The sequence below is a fragment of the Panthera leo genome, chromosome B1, assembly GCF_018350215.1.
Source record: "Panthera leo isolate Ple1 chromosome B1, P.leo_Ple1_pat1.1, whole genome shotgun sequence".
Classification (NCBI taxonomy): Eukaryota; Metazoa; Chordata; class Mammalia; order Carnivora; family Felidae; genus Panthera; species Panthera leo.
This window is the reverse complement of record NC_056682.1, coordinates 87,562,475-87,589,950: the sequence shown is the minus strand read 5'-3', so window position 1 is coordinate 87,589,950 and position 27,476 is coordinate 87,562,475. Positions and strand designations below refer to the sequence as shown.

The following is a 27,476-nucleotide window of genomic DNA, read 5'->3' as shown; positions in this document are numbered from 1 at the left end:
TAAAAACTCTCCACAAATTAAGTGTAGAAGAAACATATCTCGGCCTATTAAAGGCTGTAATGTGACACACCATAGCTGTCACCTTTAATGGTAAAAGGTGGAAAGCTCTTCTAAGACCAACAACAATTCTCACCATTCTTATTCAGATTGGTACTGGGAGTTCTAGCCAGAGTAATTAGGCAAGAAAAAGAAATGAAAGTAATCCAAATCAAAAAGAAGTAAAACTTTCTTTGTCTGATGATGACACTATCATATATTCAGCAAACTCTAAATACTCTGTCAAAAAACTATTAGACCTAATAAATGAATACAGTAAAGTTGCAGGATACAAAATAACATAAAAATCAGTTGCATTTCTAGGTACTAACAACAAATTACCTGAAAGAGAAATAAAGAAAACAATCCTATTCACAATAGTATCAAAAACAATACTTAAGAATAAGTTTAATCAAGGCAATGAAAAATTTGTACACTGAAAACCGTAAGACAATGATTAAAGAAACTGAAGAAGACACAAATAAATGGGAAGATACCCTATGTTATTGGATCAGAGGGAGTAACATTGTCAAATGTCCCTACAACCCAAAGCAATCTACAATCCCTATCAGAATTCCATATCAAATGGAATCATATCAAATACAATCCATATCAAAATTTCAATGGCATTTTTCTATAGAAATAGAAACAAATTCTAAAACTTGTGTGGAACCAACCATAATAGATCCTGAATAGCCAAAGCAATCTTGAGAAACAAGAACAAAGCTGGAGGGACAACCCGTCTTGATTTCACACTTTATTATGTAGCTTAGTAATCAGACCGTATGGTACTGGCATGAAAACAGTTGCATAGACCAATGGAACAGAATCGAGCCCAGAAATACATCCATGCATATACGGCCAACTAGTATTTGACAAGGAAACCAAGAATGCTCAATAGGGAAAGACAATCTTCAATAAATAGTGCCGGGAAATCTGGACAATCACATGCAGAATAATGAAATTTAACCCCTATCTGGAACCACTCACAAAAATTAAATCAAGATGGATTAAAGACTTAAACGTAAATCTCGAGGCCATAAAACTCCTAGAAGAAAACAATAAAAAATAATTCTTGACATTGGTTTTGGCAATAGTTTTATTGCCAAAAGTAAAGTGACAAAAGCATATTAAACATGTGGAGCTCCATTAAGACAAAAAAGCTTCTGCACCACATAAGCAATAATCAACAAAATGTAAAGGCAACTTGTGAAATAGGAGAAAGTGTTTGTAAACCATATATTTGGTAAGGGACTAATATCCAAAATATGTAAGAAACTCCTATAAATAGCAAAAAAAAAATCCATTTTATTTTTTTTTAATTTATTATTATTTTTTTTAACGTTTATTTATTTTTGGGACAGAGGGAGACAGAGCATGAACAGGGGAGGGGCAGAGAGAGAGGGAGACACAGAATCTGAAACAGGCTCCAGGCTCTGAGCTGTCAGCACAGAGCCCGACGCAGGGCTCGAACTCACAGACTGCGAGATCGTGACCTGAGCTGTAGTCGGACGCTTAACCGACTGAGCCACCCAGGCGCCCCCAAAAAAAATCCATTTTAATATCCATTTTTAAAATGGGCAGAGTACCTGAATAGACATTTTCCAAAAAGATACACAAATGGCTGATGGGTACATGAAAATGTGCTCATCATTCATCATCAGGGAAATGCAAATCAAAACCACAATGAGATACCACCTCACATCTGTTAGAATTGCTTTTTTCAAAGGGACAAGAAATAACAAGTATTGGTGAGGATGTGGACAAAGTCCTTGCACACTATTGGTAGGGATGTAAATCGGTACAGTTACTATGGAAAACAGTGTAGAGATTCCTCAAAAAAAAAAAAAAATAGAACTATAATATGACCCAGCAATCCCACTTCTGGATATAACCGAAGGAAGTGAAATCAGAATCTCAAAGAGATAGCTACACAACCTGGTTCATTACAGCATTACTCACAATTGTTAAGACATAAAAACAACCTAAGTGCCTGATGGCAAATGAATGGATAATGAACATGTAGAGTTGAAATTTGCTAAGAGAGTAAATCTTAAAAGTTGTCACTGCAAGGGGCGCCTGGGTGGCTCAGTCGGTTAAGCGTCCGACTTCGGCTCAGGTCATGATCTCACAGTCCGTGAGTTCGAGCCCCGCGTCGGGCTCTGTGCTGACAGCTCAGAGCCTGGAGCCCGTTTCAGATTCTGTGTCTCCCTCTCTCTCTGCCCCTCCCCTGTTCATGCTCTGTCTCTCTCTGTCTCAAAAATAAATAAACGTTAAAAAAAAATTTAAAAAAAAAAGTTGTCACTGCAAAAAGGTGGTAACTATGTGAGGTGATGGATGTGATACCTAATGTTAATGTGATAATCATGTTCACAATATATATATATATATCACATCACATTATATACATTAAACTTATATAATATTATTTGTTAATTATATCTTAATGAAGCTAGGGTGGGAGGGATATCAGATAATTCCCTGTTTTCCATGTAAGCGTTTTTAAAATGATATCAAATAATGTTTATTTCTCTAATTCTTTAAACAAAATTCAAGTTATATTGCCAGGAAAGTCACTTGTCATACATTGTGAATTATGAAGAGTAGAAAAAACTAAAAATTCATTCTATTTCTATAGAACCAGGAAAAAATTGAAGCAATTTACTTTATTGGCATTTTTCATATTAAAACATTACATTCAAATGAAGAATTTTTTTCTTCTAAGATAGTAACTCTGTTTAATAATATGTCATGCAAGGTATTTTTTTAAATATTTTCATTTGGGGAAAAAAATACATTTTAGAAATTATCACTAGGTTAAAAAACTATAGCACCAGAAAAATATTTCTCAAAAAAAAAAAAAAAATCACAGATTGTCCTGGAGATAAATGTTGGTGAGCACTCAGCAATGTGGGTCAGATGTAATCTAACTTGGAGGAGAGGAGGGAAAACATGCTAAGGAGAGAAAACAAAATTTCTGGAAAAAAAAAAAGATTTCCTGTATTTGTTGCTTATGTAATTCCTGCAAAGTGTATGTCTCAAGCTTATTATTTGGTGATATAAACTAATTGGATAGAATATAACAATAATAAAAAAGAAGTAGGGGTGCCTGGGTGGCTCAGTCAGTTGGGCCTCCAACTTCAGCTCAGGTCACGATCTCACCTCTCCTGAGTTCGAGCCCCGCACTTTGCTAACAGCTCAGAGCCTGGAGCCTGCTTCAGATTCTGTCTCCATCTCTCTGTCCCTTCCCTGCTTGTGCTCTTCTCTCTCTCTCTCTCTCTTTCTCAAATATGAAAAAAATAAAATGAAAAGAAGTAAATGGAAATGATTTTTTACTATTTGAAATGATTCTTTTCAGGGATTTTAGGAGAGGATAAGATTTGAAACTTTGGTAAACTTGAATGCTCATATTATAAGTGAATTTCATTTGTCTCTGCCATCTCCATTATACTGGGTAAAAACCAAAATCTTGAACATTGACAAATAAGTCCTCCACAAATACTTCTCTCTTAGAGGTGCATTATTGATGTCTCCGTGCTCTGGTTGCACTGGTCTTGCTTTTATTTCCTTAATTAAACAAGCCCTACTTTTTCTGGCTCAGGCCCTTTATCACACAGTTTGCTTTGCCTACAACATTCCACATCCAGCCTCCACTTTACCTGGTTAACGCTCACCCATCCTTCAATATCATTTCATACTGCATCTTCAGGAAAGCCTTCCCAACGTCCTAGGACTAGATCACATCTGGGTATACTGTTTATGGCACCCGAGGCCCTAATGTTATCAATACATCTGAACGATTAGGAGAAAAAAGTAGCGCCCCAACTTCATGAAGCAGACACAATACAAACTGCTAACCGTTTTCTATCTCTTGCACCCCTTACCCATTATATGGCTGGGGAGGTGTTTCTGCTTTCACTGCTTCCTTAAGCAAGAAATTGTGAAAGAAACACAGCAATGTGGGGGTAAGAAGTAAACATAAGTTTAAGGCAGAATCCAGAAAATGAAACAAATCTTTATGGTGTCTTTAGCTTTTAGGAAATGGAAGGAATGATGGTCATAACATGTTGTTGTATAATTACAATATTACTGTGACAAAAGCAAGATTTTCTTATACGAAAAATTAAAGTGAGAGGAAAATAACTGGCTTGCTCACACTTTTCTAGGGTTATACTCATTTATACTTAGTTATTTTATTATAGCCAGAGGGTGTTTCAATTTTTGTAGTATTTAACCTGAATTAACAACTTTGAAGTCCTGCTTCACATCTTTCAGAGATTAATAAATCTTCAAAGCTTAAGTTTTAAAAGGTAATGAATCCTAATTACATTTTTTGTTTCTGAATTCTTTCAAACATCAAACATTTTTTGAGAGAATTATCCCATGCCTGCTGGTGACCAGGTGTTCTTAGGCTTAAGACTATAAAAACAACAAGATGGCTATGAAGACTTGATTGTCAAAGTCAGGGCTCTAGGAAGTCTGCAAATATAATCTTTAGGGCATGTGGAGGCAAAAGCAATAGTTATCCATGGCTCACCCACCCCATCCCAGCTTACATAATGCTTATTACAGCTTATAAAGATCTCAAATCTTTGTAAGTTAGACATAGGCTACAAATTCAAGTAGAAAAATTTTAGATGTGTTTCAGCAGCAAAAGTCTTTGTGAACCTAAACCAGCATATGTAATAGCCTAATGAGCGTTTAAAAGCAAATTATTATACATTATGTATTCTCTCAATTTTCCATATATTTTATTAAACACATATCCAGTCATATTCATTAATTTTAAAGTAAGTACATCTACATATCCCATAGGTTATATTTCTTTTCAAAATTGTTTAAATTTAACAGGCGCCAAAGTGATTACTTTAATATTTTTATTGTTTTCCCAAAGCATTTCACCAGGGAAAATGTTACTCAATCTCCTGTGTCTACTTCAAAGAGAGTTTTGGTCATCAGAACTTTAGGTTCCTTTTGCTCTACATTTCTGAGCATTTTTTAAGTTATTATTATGAAAATAGAAACAAATAAATTATATATATATATATATTATTGAAAATATAAAAGCCTAAATGTCTTTTCATAGGAAAAGTTTGTAGTATAGGTCATTTCACTGTTTATTTCCTCCATCAAGACTCACTTACTTACATGAACTGGGGGTGGAACAGGGGGAGAAGAGAGAAAAAGAGAGAATGGGAGGGGAGTGGAGGAGATGATGAGATGGGAGAAGAGTGGAAGAGGGGACAGAGACTGAAACTCTCTAGTTTTCTTACATTCTGAAGTTAAGGTATTCCATAGAAATATTCTTTCCATAGAATCTAATGGATTACTTAAATTTAGAGGTAATAAAAAATGCATTTAAGAAAAGCTTATCATGAAACCTAATGAATAAAAGTTGTTCATTCATTCATTCACTGAATACATTAATTTAATTAACATTGAATACCTATTATGCTTTAGTCAGTGAAAGACAAAAAAAAACCACACACACACACACACACACACACACACACACACCATTTCAAATTTAGGCAGAGAAGGGAGTCAAGTCTATTGATTACACTGGTGTAATGAGTTCTACAAAAAAGGTGCATCCAAGATGGTGGAGGTATTCTGGGATCAGTCTTGGGGAAGGTTTCTGGAAGAGGTGACTTTTGGACTCACTCTTGAACATTGGATAGAAATTTGCTATGTGGAAAGCAGAAGATAGGAATGGGGGAGGAAAATATAATTCCTGTAAGAATCCACAGTATGTCGAATGAAATAATAGCATCTTTTTGTTGCTGTTGCTGTTAAACTACTGATAAAACATTTAATATGGCTGCAGAGAAGGTTAGAAGTGGTCATTTGTAGCTGGAGAAAGAAGGGTGGAAGATTATGAAAAGTCCTGCACTGTGCAGAGGCTTTTGGATTTTATCCAGCCAGAAAAATAAATAAGTAAATGTGAAACCATGGAAGCCTTTTAATATATTTGTGTTTCAGAAAGAACATCCTGGGGCAATCAGAGTCAATGATTGATAAATTCAATCATTAAAATGAAAGCCTTCAATTTATTGGGATGTATACTGGTTTAAAATTTAAAAAAAAAAAAAGCAAAGCAGGACTTTTATTATTCAAACTATAAAATGTTTATTTCATTTCCATTTAAAATATTTTCAAGTAAAAATATGGACAAAAATACATATATGAAGGTTGAAGCAACTAGAAGCATGACTGGTATGCATATACATAAATACAATTGAAATTAAATTCATTGCAAAATTGAGTGACATCATATTGCACCAAAATTTATTCCATCCAAAACACATGTGTCAAGACATGTTTCTACCAGATGAAAGCACTCTTATTTCATAGTATCTTACCACTTATACAAATAGCCCATAAACATCATCTGGCAGTGTGATTGCTGCAGCAGAACTCTCCCCAGAGGGAAATCATTAAACTATAGAAAAATCCATTTTATTTCACATATGATGCTTATATGATGGCATAGGCGTCAGTGCCAGAGAACCTTAAGCAACACAACACAATTCACACATGAAAGTCCCTTTACACCATTTATATTTTTATATCAAATATCTAAAAAAATCAGTACTCCTAATATGGTTGGAATACAGATGCAGAAAAGGAATTTTGTTATTTAAGAATTTATAAATATAAGACGTTGTATAAAATTTGTATAAAAGATGCACAAACCCCTCTACCAAGTTTTATCATCATAACGCCAGAGTGAAGAAACCCCACCACAGATGAGGACCATTTAGGATACTGAGGCTCATTCTTCCTCAGCTGGATTTCTCTGTTCTTGTACTTTAGATCACCAGACCAAACCCTGTTCCCCCTGCTCCTTACTTAGGGGAATGGTACAAGGTCACAACAGATGAATTCCAGATTCAAGTTAAGGGATAGAGCTGGTCTGTAAATTACAATTTAAGCATAGATCAAAGAGATGGCTGCCAGCACAACCCTCCAGAGTACTCTACCATTTTTCACTGGGCTAATTGATTCCATGAGTGCAAATTATTGATGCTTGCCGTAGAATGTCAGAGGCATTTAAATACATTCATATCCAGTACCTAATAATGTGTTGATACAAACATACCAACACACATATTTTCTACCCCTTGATAATTGAAGAAGTCACCATTACTAGGTCAGATTTTAACACAAAGCTCACTAAACCCATTTCCTATAAAGTAAATACAGATACACATACAATAAGAAGACGCAAAAAATTCATCATGAAATGAATTCTGAGTCAATAACTAAACACTATCTCTACCAGTGCATCACTACCATCTAATCCACTCTACGATAAGTAGAAAAAAAAAATAAGTTCTATGAAATCTAGAGTCAAAGCTTCGTCAGAAAAGTAGGACAAATTAAGTTCGCCAAGCATTCAGTATGAGAGGCCATTTGTCTTGCCTTTTTCTGACTTGTACTTATTATAAAACCACAGGTAGCCAACTTCAGCATTAGTAAAACACAACTACATGTCTGCTCACCAATTTGGCACAGAGAGAAGACACTATATTTCATGATACTAAGCAATGCGCTTTTAACACGACTGATGCGTACATTTGCAAAGTTCTCAAAATGTTGAGGGTACCACTGAAAACTCATTACTGTTGTACTGCAACCCATCTACAAAGAAATAGAAACTTGAGGCCCATGCCTGTGTTCAAAATAACATTGGCCCCAAATATCCTAAAAGAGTAAAGCCATATCTCACTCTCTGTCCATGGATAGTGTCAAAAGAAGAATCTGGTTTTCAAGATGTAAGAATCAAAAAGTTTAGATCCAGATTTACAGCATTAGTAATAATCCTAAAGGGAAACTATTAGGTAAAAAAACTTCTCCAGGGAGAGGATAAAAAAAAATACAAGACTACTTAAATTTTTTAGAGGATTCTTGTGGTTTGTGTAATAACCCTAGATATATATTGTTCTTTTGCTTCCAAAGCAATTCAAAAGTGCTATATGGTAGTGTTTGAAATCATTAAAACACACAGTTTCATGTAGATCACCTCTATTCTGTGAAAAGCATACATTCATTTGAAACAATCTGTTTTATTTCCCCAAAGCATTATTTTACTTGAATATAATATTTCTTTATATTGCATTAGTCAGTATATGGAAATTTGGAATGAAGGAGAAATTCTATGGAAAAAATAAATCAGAAATCCTTTGAAATAAGACAGTTCAAACCTAGAACCAGGGAACCACATTGCATTGCCTCCAGGTGTGATTACAAATGAGCTTCTGAGCAAGTGCTGAAGACGGTTAATTAGTAGGATAAGTGAGGTCTATCTTCACAATCCTCATGCAAGTCAGATCCCTCACAACCCAACCAATTACACAGATGCAACACCCAAAAGCCTAATGTTTTCCCACAAGACTCTGTGCAAAATACACTGTCACCCAAGGTGCTCAAAATACAGTCACTTCTGCAAAAGACGTAACTGTGCATTAGTCTTTTTTGTTTCTCTAGCGTTCGGCATGACCTTTAGAGGCTTCAAGAGGTAATAAGGACTCGGCAAGCAAGTCTGCTAACCAATAAATTAATTCACTTGAAAGTCATGCCTTGAAAAAAGTCAGTAGTGTGTATGTTGAGGGAAAAAAAAGTATGTTCACTTTCAAACCAGTGCACCCATCTGCATGGCTCTCAGATGCCTACTGCTCCACAGTTTTCTTGAGAGATATATACCATAAATGTACCCTTGATCCAAGTAGTTGAAATACACACATGTAACAGATAACTATTTCATATAACTACCTCCCAGTGATATTTTAAAGCCAATGGTAACAAAGAGATGAGAAATGAGGACTTCCGGAATGTAAGCCACGTGGTAGTTTCACACTAAGGATATTTAGGTAATTGTATAAATTCAAATTAAGACTCACTCCCATCGAAAGGATAGCATGCCAAAATGTGACAAAATAAAGGAAATCATTGATCCATTAAAAAAAACCCAGAATTGGGGCGCCTGGGTGGCGCAGTCGGTTAAGCGGCCGACTTCAGCCAGGTCACGATCTCGCGGTCCGTGAGTTCGAGCCCCGCGTCAGGCTCTGGGCTGATGGCTCGGAGCCTGGAGCCTGTTTCCGATTCTGTGTCTCCCTCTCTCTCTGCCCCTCCCCCGTTCATGCTCTGTCTCTCTCTGTCCCAAAAATAAATAAAAAAGAAAAAAAAAAAAAAAAAAACCCAGAATGATTCAAAAATATCAAGCTAATATCCTTAGGAAGTTCTAAAGAAGGACAATATCTCACAACATGGAAACCTGGAGAACTTTCTGTGAGACCATGATTTATGCCTTTGTGACTTTGTATAGGATCTAAATATAGGCCAAACATTTTTTAGAAACCAAATAATTTGAAAATGCAACAAAAAGAAGCAAGGATTATCTTCAAAAATTGGCTCTTAAAATACCTTTTTAAGTGCATTAATAATACTACCTAGAGGTTACACTTTTAGGTATTATATATATTGAGATACATGTAAAATACTGTTTATGAGAAAATAAACCTAAAATACACTTATAGGTAATCAATTCTTTTACTTTATATGTAAAGTATGTAAACAGAAGCTGTCAAGATGACTCATTATCTACTCTATATCCACCACAAGCTTCTTGCCAGTTACACAATGTCATACTTTAATTCCTGACTTTGAATTGTTAGCAAGTAAAATGCGACTCTGTAAACATCATCAGCACCAACATACAGCATATCATGTAGGGTAAAATGAAGCAAGATTACATTTAAGTAAAATCAGTCTTTTACTCATCTGCACTCAAATCCCAAATCTCTCGAGAGTTCTTTTTTCCTAACTAAGAAAGAGAGTAACAATGAAAACCCCATTCATTGTTTTTCTATCACTCAGAACTGAAACGTAAAAAAAAATGTCAAAAATGAACTCCCTCCATTTATATCAAGTAATATATATTATGAGACACTCATTTGTAGTTTTATATATAGATACTTAAATTAACTCAAAACTTTATTTAAAAACATTCTATAAACGGCCCATGTTTATTTCTAATAGAAAAAATAATGGAAGTTATTTTACCTTACTCACGGGGATAGATGCAGATTTTGTAGGGCCAGAAATGTATACACTTTTTCTGATCTCCGTCAAGAAAATTAATGAGAAATTCTTAATGCAAAATTAGGTACAGACTTGAAAGGGGCATGTCTAAGTGAGGGCACTGAAGCTACATCCCATGAGCTACTCGGGATATCCACCTTTCCACAACAATTAACATCCAATAGTTCTCTGACTATGCTGCACGATAAATTACACCAAAATATCATCACTTCCAGTCACGTGCTATCCGTCATTTCCTGCTACTCTGACGTTCAGTATTCTATCTTTTCATAACCTATACCTCAATTATAAGAAATCCACTATCGATCAAAGATGCCCCCTTTCTTGGTTAGCACTACATTCATCTATAAATAGAAAATAATGAGTTTCCTGATGACTGATTACAGTTTATAAAAAAAATTATGTTAAGTAATTATACTCGTGTTAACCATCTGTTAATCTATCAAATAGCAACTGGAGAAACAATTCTACTAGCCACATAAAATAATCCCGAAATTTGTTTCAAGGTACATATTTTAGTGTTCAAGAAACCGCTATGCATTGCTAACGTAACCTAAGAACCTGTCCTACTTCTGTGCCAGCAGGGATGGGGCAGATACAGTATAAACACATGTGTGTATTTGTGTGTGTGCACACTTAACATTTATGTTCGGTATGGACTCTGCCATCTTTTCTATTCCAAGTCTTTAATCTCCTAGAGACAAGAACAAGGTCTACTTCTAGGTAACTGAATCATTTATAATAGTCCGGTTTTCTTCATTTGATCAAAGAAAAATCTCGGGAAAATAATCCAACATGTTTAAAAATGAGTCAAAAACATTTACTGAAATATTCAAAATTATGTAAGGAGAATCAGTCCATTTTTTAATCAAACTGTTCTAGTTTTAGAAGTCTTTACTAGATCTGTTTAATTCGTAATGAAATACTTGAGACTATGTTCTCCAAAGAGTATACATTTGAAAGAGAGTATATCAGTTGTCTTAAACTGTATGGGCCACTTTGACTCTTTGCATTATAATAAATTCATAATATGTATATAAACATTTGAATATCCACACTGGTATGAGTATATTGCATATAATGGTTTATATATAATTCTCTCTATATATAATTTTAAATATATGAGAAAGAAAATTTTATTTACCACAAATAAAAATATACATTTTAGTGTGCAGGTGAGTTTTCAACTAGAATTGGCTTGATGTGATACCATCTGAATAATAATTAATGAATATCAATTTGCTGATTTCAGAAACCTTGCATCTTGCTGTGATGTATCCTAACAGTAAGCTGAAGCACAACTTAATCTTCATCACTTTAAAAAAAAACTACTGGCTGACTTTCTCTGTGGTTAAAATGTTATGACGGTAGCATTAGAAATTTAACAATGCAAAAATCAGTTTTGAAAATGATGGAAAAAATAATGAATATGTATCCTAGTCAGTTTGTATAATGTTATATTAAAAAAAAATTTTAAAAAAGATAAACAAAATGAGACCTATATGCCACGGTAAGATATAGGCACATTATTCTCAAGAATAATCAAGAACTACGCAAACCTCTCCATGAGATTTTATCAGTTTTCTTTTCATTAGGGAAAAAAAAATCTCAAGAAGAGTTTGGTTTATATATATGGGCCTAAACTGTAAAAAAAAAAAAAAATAATAATAATAATAATAATAATAATAATAAAGGAAAATAAAGAAAATGTGTTTTTACCTCAGTAACAATATAGTGGGGAGAGATACAGACAAATGGATACAGGAAGCAGAGACTACAGATCAAAATTTGAAAACCATATGGTAAGAGAAGAAGGAAGGAATTTTTATGAATTCACTTAGAGACCCAAACACAGGTTTGGCTGAAAAAAAAATGTCCATCTTGGATGTGTATTAAATGTTATCAAGAGCAAAAATTGAAATTAGTGAATTGGAATTGCCTCATATTATAAATCATAATTTCTACTTTGGTCAATTGTTTATGAACTATCAGCTCTTGATTATCTTAATCAGTGTAATTCTTTCCAAAATTGTTACTTTTAAAATTAAAGGATAAACATACTCAGGTATGATGGACTACTTGATCTTGGTTGTATGTAAATAATAATTTATGCTTTCTACCATTATTTGACACTTATTTGAAAATTCCGCAATATTTTCCAAACTTAGCATTAAAACACCTGTCTGAATACACACACACACACACACACACACACACACACACACACACTTTCACCTTTCAGTAAATTTGTTATCAGTTATCTCTTTTGCAAGTTGAATGATAATTAAGGTGAGGAAATTACTGACAAAGTTGAGATAAAGAATGGGAAATTTTTAGAAACATCAGTTGTAAAACTTATTTAACTGTGACATTTTCTTCCTCAATTTTTATGTAAATATATGCCTTTTCCTAATTAATCTGGACAGTTATAGCTGAAGAGATATTTTAACAGAATATAAAATATATAAAGGAAATGTATAAACTGTCAAAATTTATCACCGTGTAAAAATAACTATGAAATTTTAAAAAAATGTTCATAATTACTAACACTGCATATAGATGGGATTATAGTGTTGGACATAATATTTTGGGTATTTTCTTTCTTGGTGATTTCTGTCTTTTATGGACATGGCAATTTGAAGATTCAAAAATGCACATGTTTAGATATGTTATCAAGGGGCCAATTATTAGCGAAACAAGTGACTGTGCTTAAGATGATTTAATACCAAACTGAGTATTGCTTAGTGTTAGTACCAAACTGGTATTTAATACCAAACTGAGTATTGCTAAGAAAGATGCTACATCCTTTCCTGATCAAATGGGCTGCCATGAAAATAAAGTGGCCCATAACCATGGAGCTTCCTGATAATGAGTGAAAACACCCTAACATCATCAATTATCAATAACTTTTAGACATAATTCCTGGATTTTTCTCATGAACAATAGCCCCTAGAAGCTCTTTAATGTATTCATTAAAATTGGGCATATCACCCCTGCCCTTTGTTCAAAATGCTCTGGGTATAATTCATTACAAGATGGTATCTAAGTTAGTATCTATGGGGAAGCAATACAATGCTGATGTGAAATAAATTTCTTCCTTTGCTTGGTCCATAATGATGACGCATGCCTTTTATCCCCCAGAAGAATAGAAAACACTTTTCACAGTATAGTCAACTACAGTATGCAAAAATTATCTGTTATAGATCCCATATATACAGAAAACATCTTGGTGTTCAGTTTGAAGGTTCTTAGCCATATGTTATAAAGACCACTGAAGTAATTTTTCATGCAGTAGTCTTTTTCCTCTAACTTCATATAGGTATCAGGGATTCAAAAATCATGTGAGCTCATGGAAGGCTTGCATATCCACTTTCTATAACTACATGGAGTTATAACTAAATTTCTTAGAAACCAGTTTGAATACACTAAAAGATACAAATAGAAATAACTGATTCCTTTAGTCCATCACCAAAGTTGAAATCTTCTGGATTTTCATAAAATGAAGTGAAGATCCACATTTTGTTTCAGCCCTTTGGGCAGAAACAAGGCCAAGCATAGATTGCCAAGATTTCAAAAGCATTAATTCATAATTTATGACAATCTTCTTCTGGTACAACTTCCAGTATTATTTGTAATGTTCTGGTTATTCTGTCTACAAAGGAATAAAGAAGAGAAATTAAAAATGTACAGAAATCAGAAATGTATAAAAACAGCAACATGAGAATTATTTGGGGTTGAATACTGAAAATACACAACCGCCTATTTCACAGAGCGCTTTCAAGAATTATTTACTTCATTAGAATCCCATCATGCTCAATTAATTTATTTGTCACTTCTGCAACTTCCCATGATGGCTTCTCAGCAAGAATACATTAATATTTTGTATTCAAATAGGAACTTTAATTCATAGACCAGGAAGCCGAAAATATTTTGAGGCAACAGAAGGAAGATATAAATAAACATTCAAAACTACACTTCATATTCGGTTTAAAATTGTTTTGTTGTTTTAGTACCTGTGAGATTACAGCCAATTCCTCAGCAAAATCAAACTGACTCATACTGTAATGTCCAGTCTCAAACTTGTAGAATATTACTGAGTAAAACATCTTATGTCTCAGGGCTTTATTACTTCATCTGCAGAATGAGGGATTTGGGAGTGCCATCAGCAGCATGGAGGGCTAGGAAGTCCTAACACTTGCCTCTACACACACACACGCACGCACACACACACACACGCACGTGCACACACACACACACACACACACACATGCACATATGCACGCATGCACACAAACTGAAGAGACCCAAGAACAATAAATAAACAGCTACAAACTGAAGAAAACAGCTCAGGGAGATTTCCAAACAACAAAGAAAAAGGAACAAAAGTGTGGCAGAGCTCAAAAATTGATGTCTACATAGAAATATAGAGAAAGCATTTTGCCTGTATCACCCCATCCCCAGTCAGAAGCTGGAGGACCCCAGCAAGCCTCATCCTGTGAATGACTGCAGCTTTTGCTACTGAGGTCTCCCACAGTCCTCAGTGATGCTGGTCCAAGCTGATGCAGCATCCTAGAGTGCCCCCACTCCTCATCTGCTCTCTGAGGCTGGGGCTGCTGCTGAGGTGAGACTTGGCCTTTGCGGGCTTTGGCTGTTGATGTACCTACCCCGCTGTCAAGCATTGGGTGCCACGGCACAGCACCATGCACTAAACTGGAACTGCCACTTTTCTTGGCCCACTCTAGCCCCAGAATGGGGCTTTATCCCATCATTACTCAGGCAAGCTCCCCTCCATTAAGCCCCAACCTCAGAGTCCCTAGCTACTTTTTGGCTATCATTATTGGGATTGTGCTACTGTAGCCCTGAGCCCTCCCCTCACAACTCGCCCAGGTCAAGACTCTGAACTGTCATTGCTGCTCAGAGACGGACTCTTACTGTCCTGCCCCCTGCCCCCAGGTTCCAGGTCCTGGCTCTGATTCATCATTGCCAGGGGCACTGCCACTACCCTAAGTGTCACTCACTTCCTGTGTCCCAAGTCACACTTTGGCTACCATTACTGGGGCTGTTCCACTATTGCTCTGAGAACTCCCATCCCAGGACTCTGAACTGTCATTGCCAAGGTGGGCATTTGCTTCCCTGACCCCTGTCCTGTGGGTTCCAGGTCACAGTTCTGACCTATCATCGCTAGGGGCACTGCTACTACCCTGGGCCCTACCCCTCAAGCTTCAAGGCAGAGCTCTGATCCATCACTGCTGGGACAAGGCTACCGCTGCCCTTAACCCTACCCCCCCAGGTCTCTGGTTGTAGTTCTGAAATGTCATTGCCAAGGCAGTGTTGCTACTGCTCTGTGCCCGGATCCCTGGGTCCCAACATGTGCCTTTAACAGACCACTATCAGAGTTATGCTGTTGCTATTGTGAGTGCACTGGTGCCAGAGTTGAGATTTTCACCACATCCTCAGGCTGTGCTACTTTGCCCCTCTGGGCCCAAGCCACCACTGCACTCTGTTATGCCAGGACCTTTGGCACTGCTGCATTCCCTCCTGCCAGCAGGAGCCACGGTTGGTGAACTTTTGAGACCCAGGTACCAGCTGCATGGGATATCTACAGACGCCCACACTGTAGACATCAGTGCTACAGCCACAGCAAGCACACCTATGCCTCAGGTTCCAGGCACGGTGGTCTAATCTGAGGATGCCAGCTCCAATGCTACTCTGGGGGCTCTGAGTGCCAGCATGTCAGACCAGGTGCCAAGGAGGGACTCCTTAACTAGAATTTCCTTCTGTGGGCAAAAAACCCCACTAAGGCTATCAGCGGACTTCTTAGCAGAAAACTTGCAGACCTGAAGAGAATGGGGTGATATATTCAAAGGCCTCAAAGGAAAAACAAAACAAAACAAAACAAAAAACCAAAAGACAAAAAACTGCCACCAACCAAGAATACTTCATTCAGAAAAGCTGTCATTCAGAAATAAAGAAGAGTAAATATTTTACCAAACAAAAGCTGAAGGAATTTATAGCCGATAGACTTGGCTATAAGAAATGCTAAAGAGGGTTCTTCAAGATAAAAAAAATAGTAACATGAAAACATATGAAAGTGTAAAATTCACTGGTGAAGGTAAATATATAGTCAAACTGAAAATACTCTCGTATTGCGATGGTATTGTGTGAATGACTTTGAGATTTGCAATATGGTTAAGAGACAAAATTGTTGAAAGTAGCTATAGGTACAATATTTTGTTAATGGACACACAATGTAAAAGATGCAGATTGGGACATCAAAATTAATTGTGTGGCAGAGGCAAGTAAATGGGTAAAACACTACTATGCAATTGAAGTTAGGTTGTTACCAGCCTAAAATAGATGGCTATAAATATAAGATGTATTATGAAAGCCTCATGGTAACCATAGAGTAAAAACCTATAATAGATACCCAAATGTTAAAGAGAAAAGAATCAAAACAAACCACTACAAAAATATCATCAACTCATAAAGAAAGCAAGAGAGGAAGAACTAAACATAGGAACTACAAAACAATCAGAAAATAATTAACAAAAAGCCAGTAGTAAGTTTTTATTGATCAGTAATTACTTTAAATATAAATGGCTTAATCTCCAATTAAAAGACACAGTATGGCTAAATGGATTAAAAAAAAACAAAACAAAACAAGATTTGTCTACATGTTACCTCTAAGAGACACATTTAAGCATAAGGCCATTCACATGCTGAAAGTAAGGGGATGATAAAAGATAATTCAAGCAAATGGAAACCAAAAGAGAGCAGGGGTAGCTATGCTTATATCAGACAAAATAGACCTTAAACTAAAAATGGTAAAAAGAAACAAAAAAGATGATTGCATAATGATAAAAGGATCAATTCATCAAAAAGATACAATAATTTTAATCATATATGTACCCCAAACTGGAGCACCTAAATATATTAGGCAATTATTAAGGGAGAAATAGACAGGAATAGTAGAGAAATTCACTACTCCAGTTTCAACAATGGATAGATTACCCAGACCAGAAAATCAATAAGGAAATAATGGATTTGAATGATACTTTAGACCAAATGAACCTAACAGACATATATAGAACATTCCATTCAACAATAGCAAAATACACATTCTTCTCAAGCACGTACAGAACATTCTTTAGGATAGATCACATGATAGGTCACAAAACCTTGCTAGCAAATTTAAGAGGATTGAAATTATACCAAGTATCTTTTTAACTGCAATGGTATAAAGATAAAATCAATAACAAGAGGAAAGCTAAAAAATTCACAAATATGTAGAGATTCTCCTGAAAAACCAATAGGTCAAAAAAGGAATCAAAAGGGAAATCAAGAAATATAGTGAAATTAACTAAGAAGAGGACTCAAAAATTAAAATAATAAAGAAAGAGGGGGCATTTTAACTGATACCACAGATATACAAAGGATTATGAGAGACTTCTATGAACCATTATATGCCAATAAACTGAATAACCTAGAATAAATGGATAAATTCCTGGAAACATATGACCTCCTAAGATTAAACCATGAAGTAAAAAATCTAAACAAACCAATACCAAGTAAGAAGATTGAGTCACTAGTAAAAATCCTCCCAACACAGAAAAGCCTGGGGATAGATGGTTTGCACTGGCCAAACATTTAAAGAAGTGTTAACACCAACCCTTCTCAAACTGTTCCAAAAAATTCTAAAGGAAGTAACACTCCCAAATTCATTTTATGAGGCCAGCATTATGCTGATACCAAAGTCAGACAAAGACATTATAAGAAAAAAATACTACAGACCAATATTCCTGATGAATACAGATGCAAAAATTTTCAACAAAATATTAGCAAATAAAATTCAACAACCTAATAAGAGGATCATTTACCTATCATTACGTAGGCTTAATGAGATGCAAGGATGCAAGGATGCAAGGATGCATTAAACATAGTACTGGAAATCCTAGCCAGAGCAATTAAGCAAGAAAAAGAAATAAAAGGCACTCATATCAGAAAGATATAAAATGATCTCTGCTCACAGATGGTGATCTCATATATAGAAAACTCTAAACACTCCACTAAAAATCTGCTAGAACTAATACATGAATTCAGTAAAATTGTAGGATACAAAACCAACATATAGAAATCAGTTGCATTTCTATACAGTAACAACAAATTATCTGAAAGAGAAATTAAGAAAGCAATTGCATTTACAATTACATCAAAAACAATAACATATTTTAGAAACAAATTTAACCAAGGAGGAGAAATACTTGTATACTGACAATTGTAAGACATTGATGAAAGAGATTCAAGAAGATACAAATAAATGGAAATATATCTCATGTTCCTATATTGGAAGAATTAATATTGTGAAAAAGTCCATATGACCCAAAGTAATCTACAGATTTAATACAATCCCAATCAAAATTCCAAAGACATTTTTCACAGAAATAGAAAAAAACTATCCTAAAATTTGTTTGGAATAACAAAAGACCCTGAATAGCCAAAGGAATCCTGAGAGAGAAGAATTAAACTGGAGGCCTCAAAATACTTGATTTCAAGCCATATTACAAAGCAACAGTAATCAAAACAGTATGGTAATGGCATAAAAAGAGGCACATAGGTCAAGGGAACAGAATAGAGAGCCTATATATAAATCCCTACATATATAGCAAACTAAGTTTTGACAAGAATGCCAAGAACGCACAATGAGAAAGGAGAGTCTCTTTAATGAATTGTTCTAGGAAAACTGTATATCCACATGCAAAAGAATGAAACCCTAGCTTGGGCCCCTACCTTACACCATTCACAAAAATTAACTCAAAATGGATCAAAGATTTAAGTGTAAGACCCAAGATCATAAAATTCCTAGAAGAAAACATAGGGGAAAAGATCCTTGATATTGGTCTAGGCAATGATAAGTCACTAAAAGTACAGGCCACAAAAACTAAAACAAGCGTGGCTATACTAAACTAGAAAGCTCTGCACAGCAAAGGAAATAATCAACGAGTTGAGAAGACAACTTACTGAATGGGAGAAAACATTCACAAATCATACATCTGCTAAGGGACTACTATCCAAGATAAATAACTCCTACAACTCAATAGCAAAAAAGAAAATAATCCAAATAAAAACCTGAATAGACATTTTCTTCAAATGTCATACCAAGGTATAGGAATGGCTAACAGGTAAATGAAAAGGTATTCAACATCAATAATCACCAGGGAAATGCACACCAAAACCATAATGGGACATTACCTTACACGTGTTAAGATTTTTTTTTTTTTTTCAAAAAGACAAGGGATAACCAATATTGGTGGGGATGTGAAGGAAAGGGAACTCTTATACACTACTGGTGGCAATGTAAATTGGTATACCCACTATGGAAAACATAATGGCAGTTCCTCATAAAACTACCTATGATCCAGCAATCCTATTCCTGGTGATTTGTGCAAAGGAATTGAAGTCAATATCTCAAAGGAATATCTGCATGCATACCTATGTTAATTGCAGCATTATTCACAATAGCCAAGATATGGAAACAACCTAAGTGTTCATCAACAGAAAAACGGATAAGAAGATGTGATTATACACACACACCCACGTAAACACACACACAACGGAATATATTCAGCCATGAGAAAGAAGGAAATCCTGCCATTTGCAATAACATTATGCTAAGTGGGATGAGTCAGAGAAAGACAAATACTGTATAATATCACTTATATTATAGAATCTAAAACACTGAACTTGTTAAAATAGATGGTAAAAGGATGATTGCCAGAGTTTAGGGGGTCAGGGAATTGGAGAGATATTGTTTAAGAGTACAAACTTAGTTATAGAGATCTAATGCAAAACATAGTGCTTATAGTCGACAATATTGTATTGTAAAAATTTCTAAGAGACTAAATATGAACTGTTCTCAATAACAAAAGGAAATGACAAAGATGTGACATGATAAAAGGCGTTAACTAATGCTAGTGTGGTAATATTGCAATATATAAATGTATCAAACCAACACATTCTACATCTGAAATTTATACAATGTCATAACGTCAAGTATAACTCAATTAAAAAAACAACTTAATTAAAAGAAGGGGCTTAGATTAGAAAGTAGTTCCCAAAATGTACTCACTGGACTGGGATCACTAGCATAGGCTGATATACCAGAAATGCAACTTTTCAAAGCCTTATTCCAGACCTACTAAATTGGAAACTGAAGGTGGGGCTCAGAAATCTGTGATTCTACTAGACACTAAAATATAGAAACTAGTGAGCTGGATGATCTCTAAGGTTATTTTATCTTGGCAATCCTAGAACTCAGCAATGCTAGTTTCTCAGCGTGTTAGTTCTTGTTCATCTCTGATCTTTGTAATCAATCCCTACAGAACCTCTTCAAACTGCTACTGATGCTGGAGCCTCTAGAGCCGATCTTCTTGATAGTTTCAGACCCACATCGTCTCTCATCCAGACATACAATCTTTCTCCTCTTTCATGACTTGTCAACTGTAATAGTCCCTTCCAAGCAGTATTTCATGTCACTGCAAAAGGTATATTTTTTTATCCTTTGCTTTGCAATAGTGTTCTTCAAAGTTGTTTTTCTTCACGCACTAATTTTTATAATATACATTAATTATAAAGAGCCCAGCACAGTTCTGGCAAATGGCAAACTCCATGTAAATTTTTCTTGAATAAATTACATTTGTTAACAGCCTATTCTATACTGAGATGTGTGTGGAACACAAGGGAGTGCTCAAGGGTAATAAAAATCCATGTTTACAGAAAAGGGAAGTGGTAAAATTACCCAAGAAAAATAGATTGTGGGAAGGTAAGTATCCATCAATAGAATGGGATATATGGCTTTTGTAAGCAGAGAAGGAACCAGGGCTATCTGGTAGGTTGAAACAGTAGGAGAGTTCAGGCATCTGCAATAGTGGATTGCAAAGCAGTGAGGTTAAATTTACATCCTCTCCAACTCTTCCTCCCATGACTGGCTTGTGTGTGTGTGTGTGTGTGTGTGTGTGTGTGTGCGCTCACTTCTGTGCATGTGGGGGGGGGGTGGTGGGGGGAGGGTTGCCTACTCACATTTATCTACTGAACAAAAGCCTTTTCCAAAAGTCTGTTTCTGCATTCTGGGACCCCCAGCCCTTTGCTTTCTTAGACCTCTTACTTATCCATGTCACAACACAGCATCAGTTTCAGAGAAAAGGAGAACAACTTAGAGATCGTGATGCTTTGCTAGTGTGACATTCTCCTTTCTGAAAGCTCAATTTAGATCTTCTATTCAGCAGCACACAGAGGGGCAAAGAATCTGTCTTCTGGTTCTGCACACCCATTCTCTTCTTCCGTGTTCAATCAGTTCTGTTACATTCTCTCCTCTGACTCTCATATTCTCTCCTGGGATCTCAAAATTTGAATAATTGTCATCATAAAGGAGGTTTGGGCAGAAGTGACTGATTTTGGCCTGAGTAAGCTGTTAGAGCTAAACCATCTTCTCCTTCTAGGTCATCTACATCCATGGGGTCAGACAGAGGTACTCAGCAGACCCAAGTAACCCTCTATAGAAGCTTCCTGCTTGCCCAGAAAAGATGCAGAGCATGTGGAATTCAGCTGCATCCATGCTCATTTAAGGCTTTTGCCTTTGGAGATAATCAACTCCATGACACTATCCTTTCAAACAAAGTTGAGCCAGTGAGTCTGAATTTGGTGTTTTCAGTATCTGCAAGCCCCAAGAGCAAATAGCAATTGCAGTATTTTTAGCTTTACTTTTCATGTTCAGTCATTTTTGAAATCAGCTGAAACAACTAACCTTGCAAAAGCTGATTTACCCAAGAACACTTGGTACAAGTATGGGGACCTGTAGCCAAAACGGGCTAAGTCTGTGAAGTATTAGCACAAAACCAATCTTCTCCACAAGCCATAGTAAAAATAACAGTATGTGTGTTGTTTTTTGTTTGTTTGTTTTATTTGTTGTTGTTTGTTTTTGTTTAAAAAAAAAACAGCTTCCAAAACATTTCTCATGCATGGTTTCATTTTAGCCTTACAGTGAAGATGGTTTGGGCCCCTGAGCAATGTAGGCAAGCTTAACTAATTTAAAATATGGCAATGCAGTCTTCTTGAACAGCCAGTCAAATGCATTACACAGCTTTCAAGGAGGTATCATAAACGAAGTTATTGTGACAGACTGTAAGAAGCATATGATTTTAGAACCCCAGAATTACAAAGTCATTGTCTACAAAGATGGCCTAGGATCATTTTGCTGGTGCTCCCAAGTACCCTTCTTCGTAATCAAAGATGTTGCTTAAATACAGTTGCCCTCCATATCTTGCCCTGACAAGAGGGACCAACTTCCGGTCACCCCACTCATCTCAGTCCTGACACAGTTGGGCTGATAAATAGGGGCAGCCAAGTAAAACAGCTGCTGCTGGCCCTAGCCAGGGCTGGCCACGTCTAGCTACCTCTATGTATTTGAGTAAGTCAGTGGGGTGTCTGCCCCATTTTCCTTGGGTGAGAAGCTCATGTTTCTATAAATACATTTAAAAAAATACCCAGAAAAATTCACTACTCTGTCACAGATGGCAGAAAAATGTGTTCTGTGTATCTGACTATTCCCTTAAGAGCACATTTTCGTTTCACCCTAGGAATCCTATCAAACAAAATGTGGTTCAACACTGGCATCCTGTGGCCAGAGAAATTCATCAAATCTCAGAAAATCTCAGATCCTCTGGTTCTGAACATTCCTGGCTATCTGTACCGCGTGGCTTTTTTCACCATTTTCTGAAGGCTGTTCGGTCACCTCACATTGTTTGCGGAAGCACCTTAGGCAAAGATGTATTTTGATCAACTATCATTTCAGAAGGCTAACCTGTTCATGTATATTAGGGTGAAAATAAATGACAACAGAAGGTCTAAAGAATGTTACCCAACAACAACAACAAAAATTTGATATAAAATCACAGATGCTCTCCAAGTTCACACTGAGTTTTTTTCCTAATGAGGAGGCAGTTGGGAAAAGAGGCAAGGTAGTGGGCAAGACTCTGCTGTTTGTGTGTCTGTGTATGAGTGTTTTGTTTTGGCCAAAGGCGAGGAAAATACTTGCTATCGCAGCAATAAATATTATGAATTTTCTTTATTTTACTACAAGAATGCCGCCTAAGAGGAAAATCAAACAAAATTATGGAGGATTGTTGTTTTTGCTACTCACTTTCAAGGCAGCTATAAAGATAAAGGGTTACAAGGCTCACAGTTTAAAGGCAGAATTGCCATGCTCCCTGGTAAGACTTAATGGCATTTTTGAGATCCAAATAACCATTAGGGGACTACTGCATGGCGGCTGCTTTCAAAAACAGCTACACTAAATTTGGAGTCCTTGGAGATGTTTGAAACATCATTAGAGACAGAAAAACAACAAAAAACGTCAACATCACATGAGCGTGGAAAACCATCAAAGAGGGGTCAAGTGTGAAAAGTGGGTAGCTGGCATGCACTGACAAAGAAATGGTGCAAAATACGTGCATGTTAGCAACAGGAAAGGGCACTGAGAGTTGCCTGCCTCCCAACAGGAAGAACACAATCCCTACTACGTGGGGGAAAGCATGGAGTTGGCTCTTTCATCATACTCCTTCTCATCATAGCCCAACTGTAGGAGTACTAGCTCTTTCCTCTTTAGTTCTCTGGCTTTTCCATGGTGCTCAGGGGTTTGAACTGTCTCTGGCCAGGATCTGAGATAGACCCAGTCCTCACAGTGATGAATGCTAATTCGTCTTAAACGTTGGTCATCAGGATGGTAGTTATTGTTCAACAAGATTCTTTTTCCTTTCAGAAAAGTTTCTATATTTGCTGCCTACCATGGAGAAAACGGAACTAAAAATATCCCACAGAAAACTGGTGTGATCTAACAAGAAATCGAGCTTAAATACCCTGCTAGACAATCAGTGTGCCCGTGTTAGCCTTGAGGAACCCAATTTTTATAGTAATACCTCTTCAGGGAATAGTGTTACCAGCTAGAAAACAAAATTCACATATAAATAGCAGTGTAAGGTCTAAATATACCAAATACCAATTAAAAGCTAATGAAGAGTAGTATCAAAAGTCTATTTTAAATGGCTGACTTCTAAATGAGTTTCTGTAGCACACTAGAGAGTCAATATGTAGACATATTATTGCAGGGTTTTTTTGTTTGTTTGTTTGTTTTTGAGTTTTAATAACACTGACATTATTTGTTCACAATTTTATCAGAGATATCAGAAATCTCCCTGAACTTTTTACCAGGTTTTTAAAAATTAATTACAGTAAAAGAAGTAAATTCAAGTAGGTGAGAACAAAAGTTGTTTTCTAAACTCCCCTAACTCAGTAGCAAGAACATGGTTGTTCCTCTGGCTATATTTTTTCACTTCTCTCGTGTCCTTCAGGTGCCCACTCTAGAAAGACCATGGACTTTGACGTCCAGCAGATGTGGGTTCAAATCCTGGCTCAATGGTTTAAAATCTTTACACTCAAAAATAAATTCTCTGTCTCCCTGAGTCCTGTTTCCCATCAGACATAGGACTAATAAGCACCATCTCACATATGGAGCTTGTGCAAGACAGAACAAGATGAGGTAAGGAAAAACCTCACTCAGCAGAGCCCTGACAGATAGGTAGGCTGTCAACAGAGGCTGTCCTAAGCACCCTTTCTATCTACTCTCCCCGATATTTCCTCTCCTATATTTCTTCTCCCCGCAATTTACCTGGTCCCTGAGACCTTTTAGGTTTTCCTCTTTAATATCTTTCACTTTCTCTTGGACCCTGCCAGCACCATCCATGATCAGAGCCTTCTCAGTCCTTATGCAGGGTTACCGTGGTAACTACCAATCATGGGCCCTTTCAGCCTTGACCCTCTGTAATCCATCCTCACTGTACCCACAACGATTTTTATAAAATACAGCACTGCCTGAATTTGAATTCTAGCTGGTCTACCTAATATCCGCATGACTTGGAACAAGTTATACGAATTCTTCTACTGTATAACTCAGTATCTGGAAAATGGAGATAATGATTTTTCCTACTTCAGAAGGTTGTTACAAGGATTAAATAAGGTCATATATGTGCTAACACACAGAAATCACAACATAAATGTGAGGTATAATTCTTCTCTTCATTGTTCTTGCTGTTCTTACGACCCTTTAGCGATTCCCCATGCCTATGAAATAGGGTTGTGTCGTAATCATGATATTTGAGGCCTTTGCAGGGCTCTGCCTAACTCCCTATCACTCAGCAAGAGCAGGTTATGCTATAGAATCAATAAGCTGAGCTCAACCCAGAGTAAAAAATAATTAGGTTAGTAAGGGATTCGAGAAAGCAATTAGGTCATTTATAGAACTGCTGATAAAATTCTATCTAAAAAAGCTCTCTGAAGAAGTGATTAGAGCAGCTCAAACTAAATATCCTGAAAGGATTGAGTGGCTCTACCCTAAACATCCTTCCTGCTGCTTCTTCTCCTAGTTCTAATTAACATGTAATAATGTATTTAAACTAGCAGTTGCCTTACTCATACTTTTAACTTTAAGGTGCATGTGTGTATGTACACATAGACAGGTCTTCTACAATATAGTCTCTCAAGAGGTCCTGAAACTGTGTAAGAGTCTTACCTGACAGTCTTCTAAACCACTTGGGCTTCTTGTCCCATATGATAAAGAGATAGTATGCAGGGACCCCAGTCAGAGTAATGATGAAACCGATCCCTGTACTAAATGGATCCGAATACAGGGAAAGGGCCACCATGAAGAGACACGTGAAGGAGAACAAAGCCGGGATGAACAGTGGCACCTGGAACACAGCACAAGGGGGAAAAAAAAGTCACTTCAAACAGTTCCAGAGACAGAAGATGGGTTCAAGAAGAGTGCGTCGGTCAAGTCATACGATCAGATGATCCCCGCTGGTCATGTGAGCAGGTTACAGGCACCATCCCACCTTACCCTAATAGCAACAGCTCTTTAATAGGGCACAGAGAATGTAGCAAACCTACTCCCTTAAATCTTTTTAAAAAAATCTTTGAAAAAAACAAACCTAGGATAATGAAGTATGTTTCATGAGAGATGTTTTCTTTGAATTGTTTCACTAGTTAAGTACCAGTGTGACTTATGTTTTTGATTTTAAAAGGTTGGCTCTTTGATAATTATGATTAGAATCTGCTTGAATGTAGAGTCAAGAGCACGGGCTGCTTGTTACGTGTTGAAGCCTTTCAGTGCATATTGATTTTCTTTGGGAGACTCACAATAAGAACTGACAGGAATAAAACAGACCAACTCCTATTCAACCGCTAATAAAGATGTTGCCAGCATTAGGCAATGGATGTAATTAGAAACAAATTCTGACAACATGACTGACAACATTATCTGTGTTATTTCTTAAAAGCAAATAGATAGTGAGGTCAAATCAATCCATGAACGTTCAAGGCTAAAGGAGATGAGAAACATATTCATCAACTCTTGCAAAAGGAAATGCTTAGTCACGGTAAAGGGTATTCTATTAAGGATATGTTGATACATCTTCACTTTCCCTCTTTATTTTACATTTTTATTCCTTCTAGAATATACCTTCTAGGATGTATAAGAAGAGCAACATAACAAGTCATAACATCTAAGAATACTTAAAGTGCCTGTTTTGTAAAGTAGCATCCTTTTTAGAGTTTCAATTAGTGACGATTCCATATGTATCTGCTTCTGTCTTTCTCAGCATGGCTATCCACAATTACTCAGCATAAAAACACAAGTATCCCATACTTTGAACACATCAGGTCATTAGACACATTCAAGAGAAAGCAACATGACAAATGCCCTATATATCTACCACTTTTCAGAAATGTGACATATAAAGTTAGGCACTGCACATAAACAACTTGCTGAATTATTTTTCCAAGCTAAAATAAATCCGATAAGAAGGCACTGCCTGCAAGAGTTAAGCATTTTATTCCAGAGGATGCTGCCCCCCGCCCAAGTTCCTCATCATCAAGTTATGACTAAGGGAGGACTAGGTATTAGGGGAAAGATTTATGTAAACCCATCAAGATTACTGAGGTTACCTTGAAAGGACGATGCATCTCTGGGCGTTTGTATCGAAGATAAATCAGCCCAGCAACCGCCAGCCCAATAAAAAGCCACCTGGCAAAACTGAGGAAATTCAACAGACTGTAGAGGTCCCCCGAGAAGAGCATTATCATCGTCAAGGGGTGCTGGGGGAAGGGGGAGAAAAACCACACTCAGTGAGTTAAGAGAGAACACAGCTGATAACAAACAATAACATCACTACAAATTATGATGATCTTTTTCATGATTATTTATACTGATAATCTACCACACTGATATT

At 36.4% G+C, this 27,476-nt stretch overlaps 1 protein-coding gene across 7 annotated transcripts in view; it reads right to left on the bottom strand.

Moving 5' to 3' along the window:
• The window catches only part of SLC7A11 (solute carrier family 7 member 11), a 246,439-nt gene that overhangs the window by 159,350 nt on the left and 59,613 nt on the right, over window positions 1–27,476 (bottom strand). For 4 of the 7 annotated variants that reach the window (XR_006201707.1, XR_006201708.1, XR_006201709.1 and 1 more), the window contains exons 10-11: window positions 27,193–27,342; window positions 25,760–25,937 (exon numbers count right to left, since the gene is read on the bottom strand). Coding sequence is in view for 4 of the 7 variants with exons in the window: in XM_042935484.1 (XP_042791418.1) it covers window positions 25,760–25,937; window positions 27,193–27,342 (328 nt within the window). In the remaining 3 variants the exon portion in view is untranslated. Of the gene's footprint in view, window positions 1–11,843; window positions 13,793–21,506; window positions 25,938–27,192; window positions 27,343–27,476 lie in introns of those variants that run through there. The other 3 variants (XM_042935482.1, XM_042935485.1, XM_042935483.1) reach the window with 2 other exon arrangements.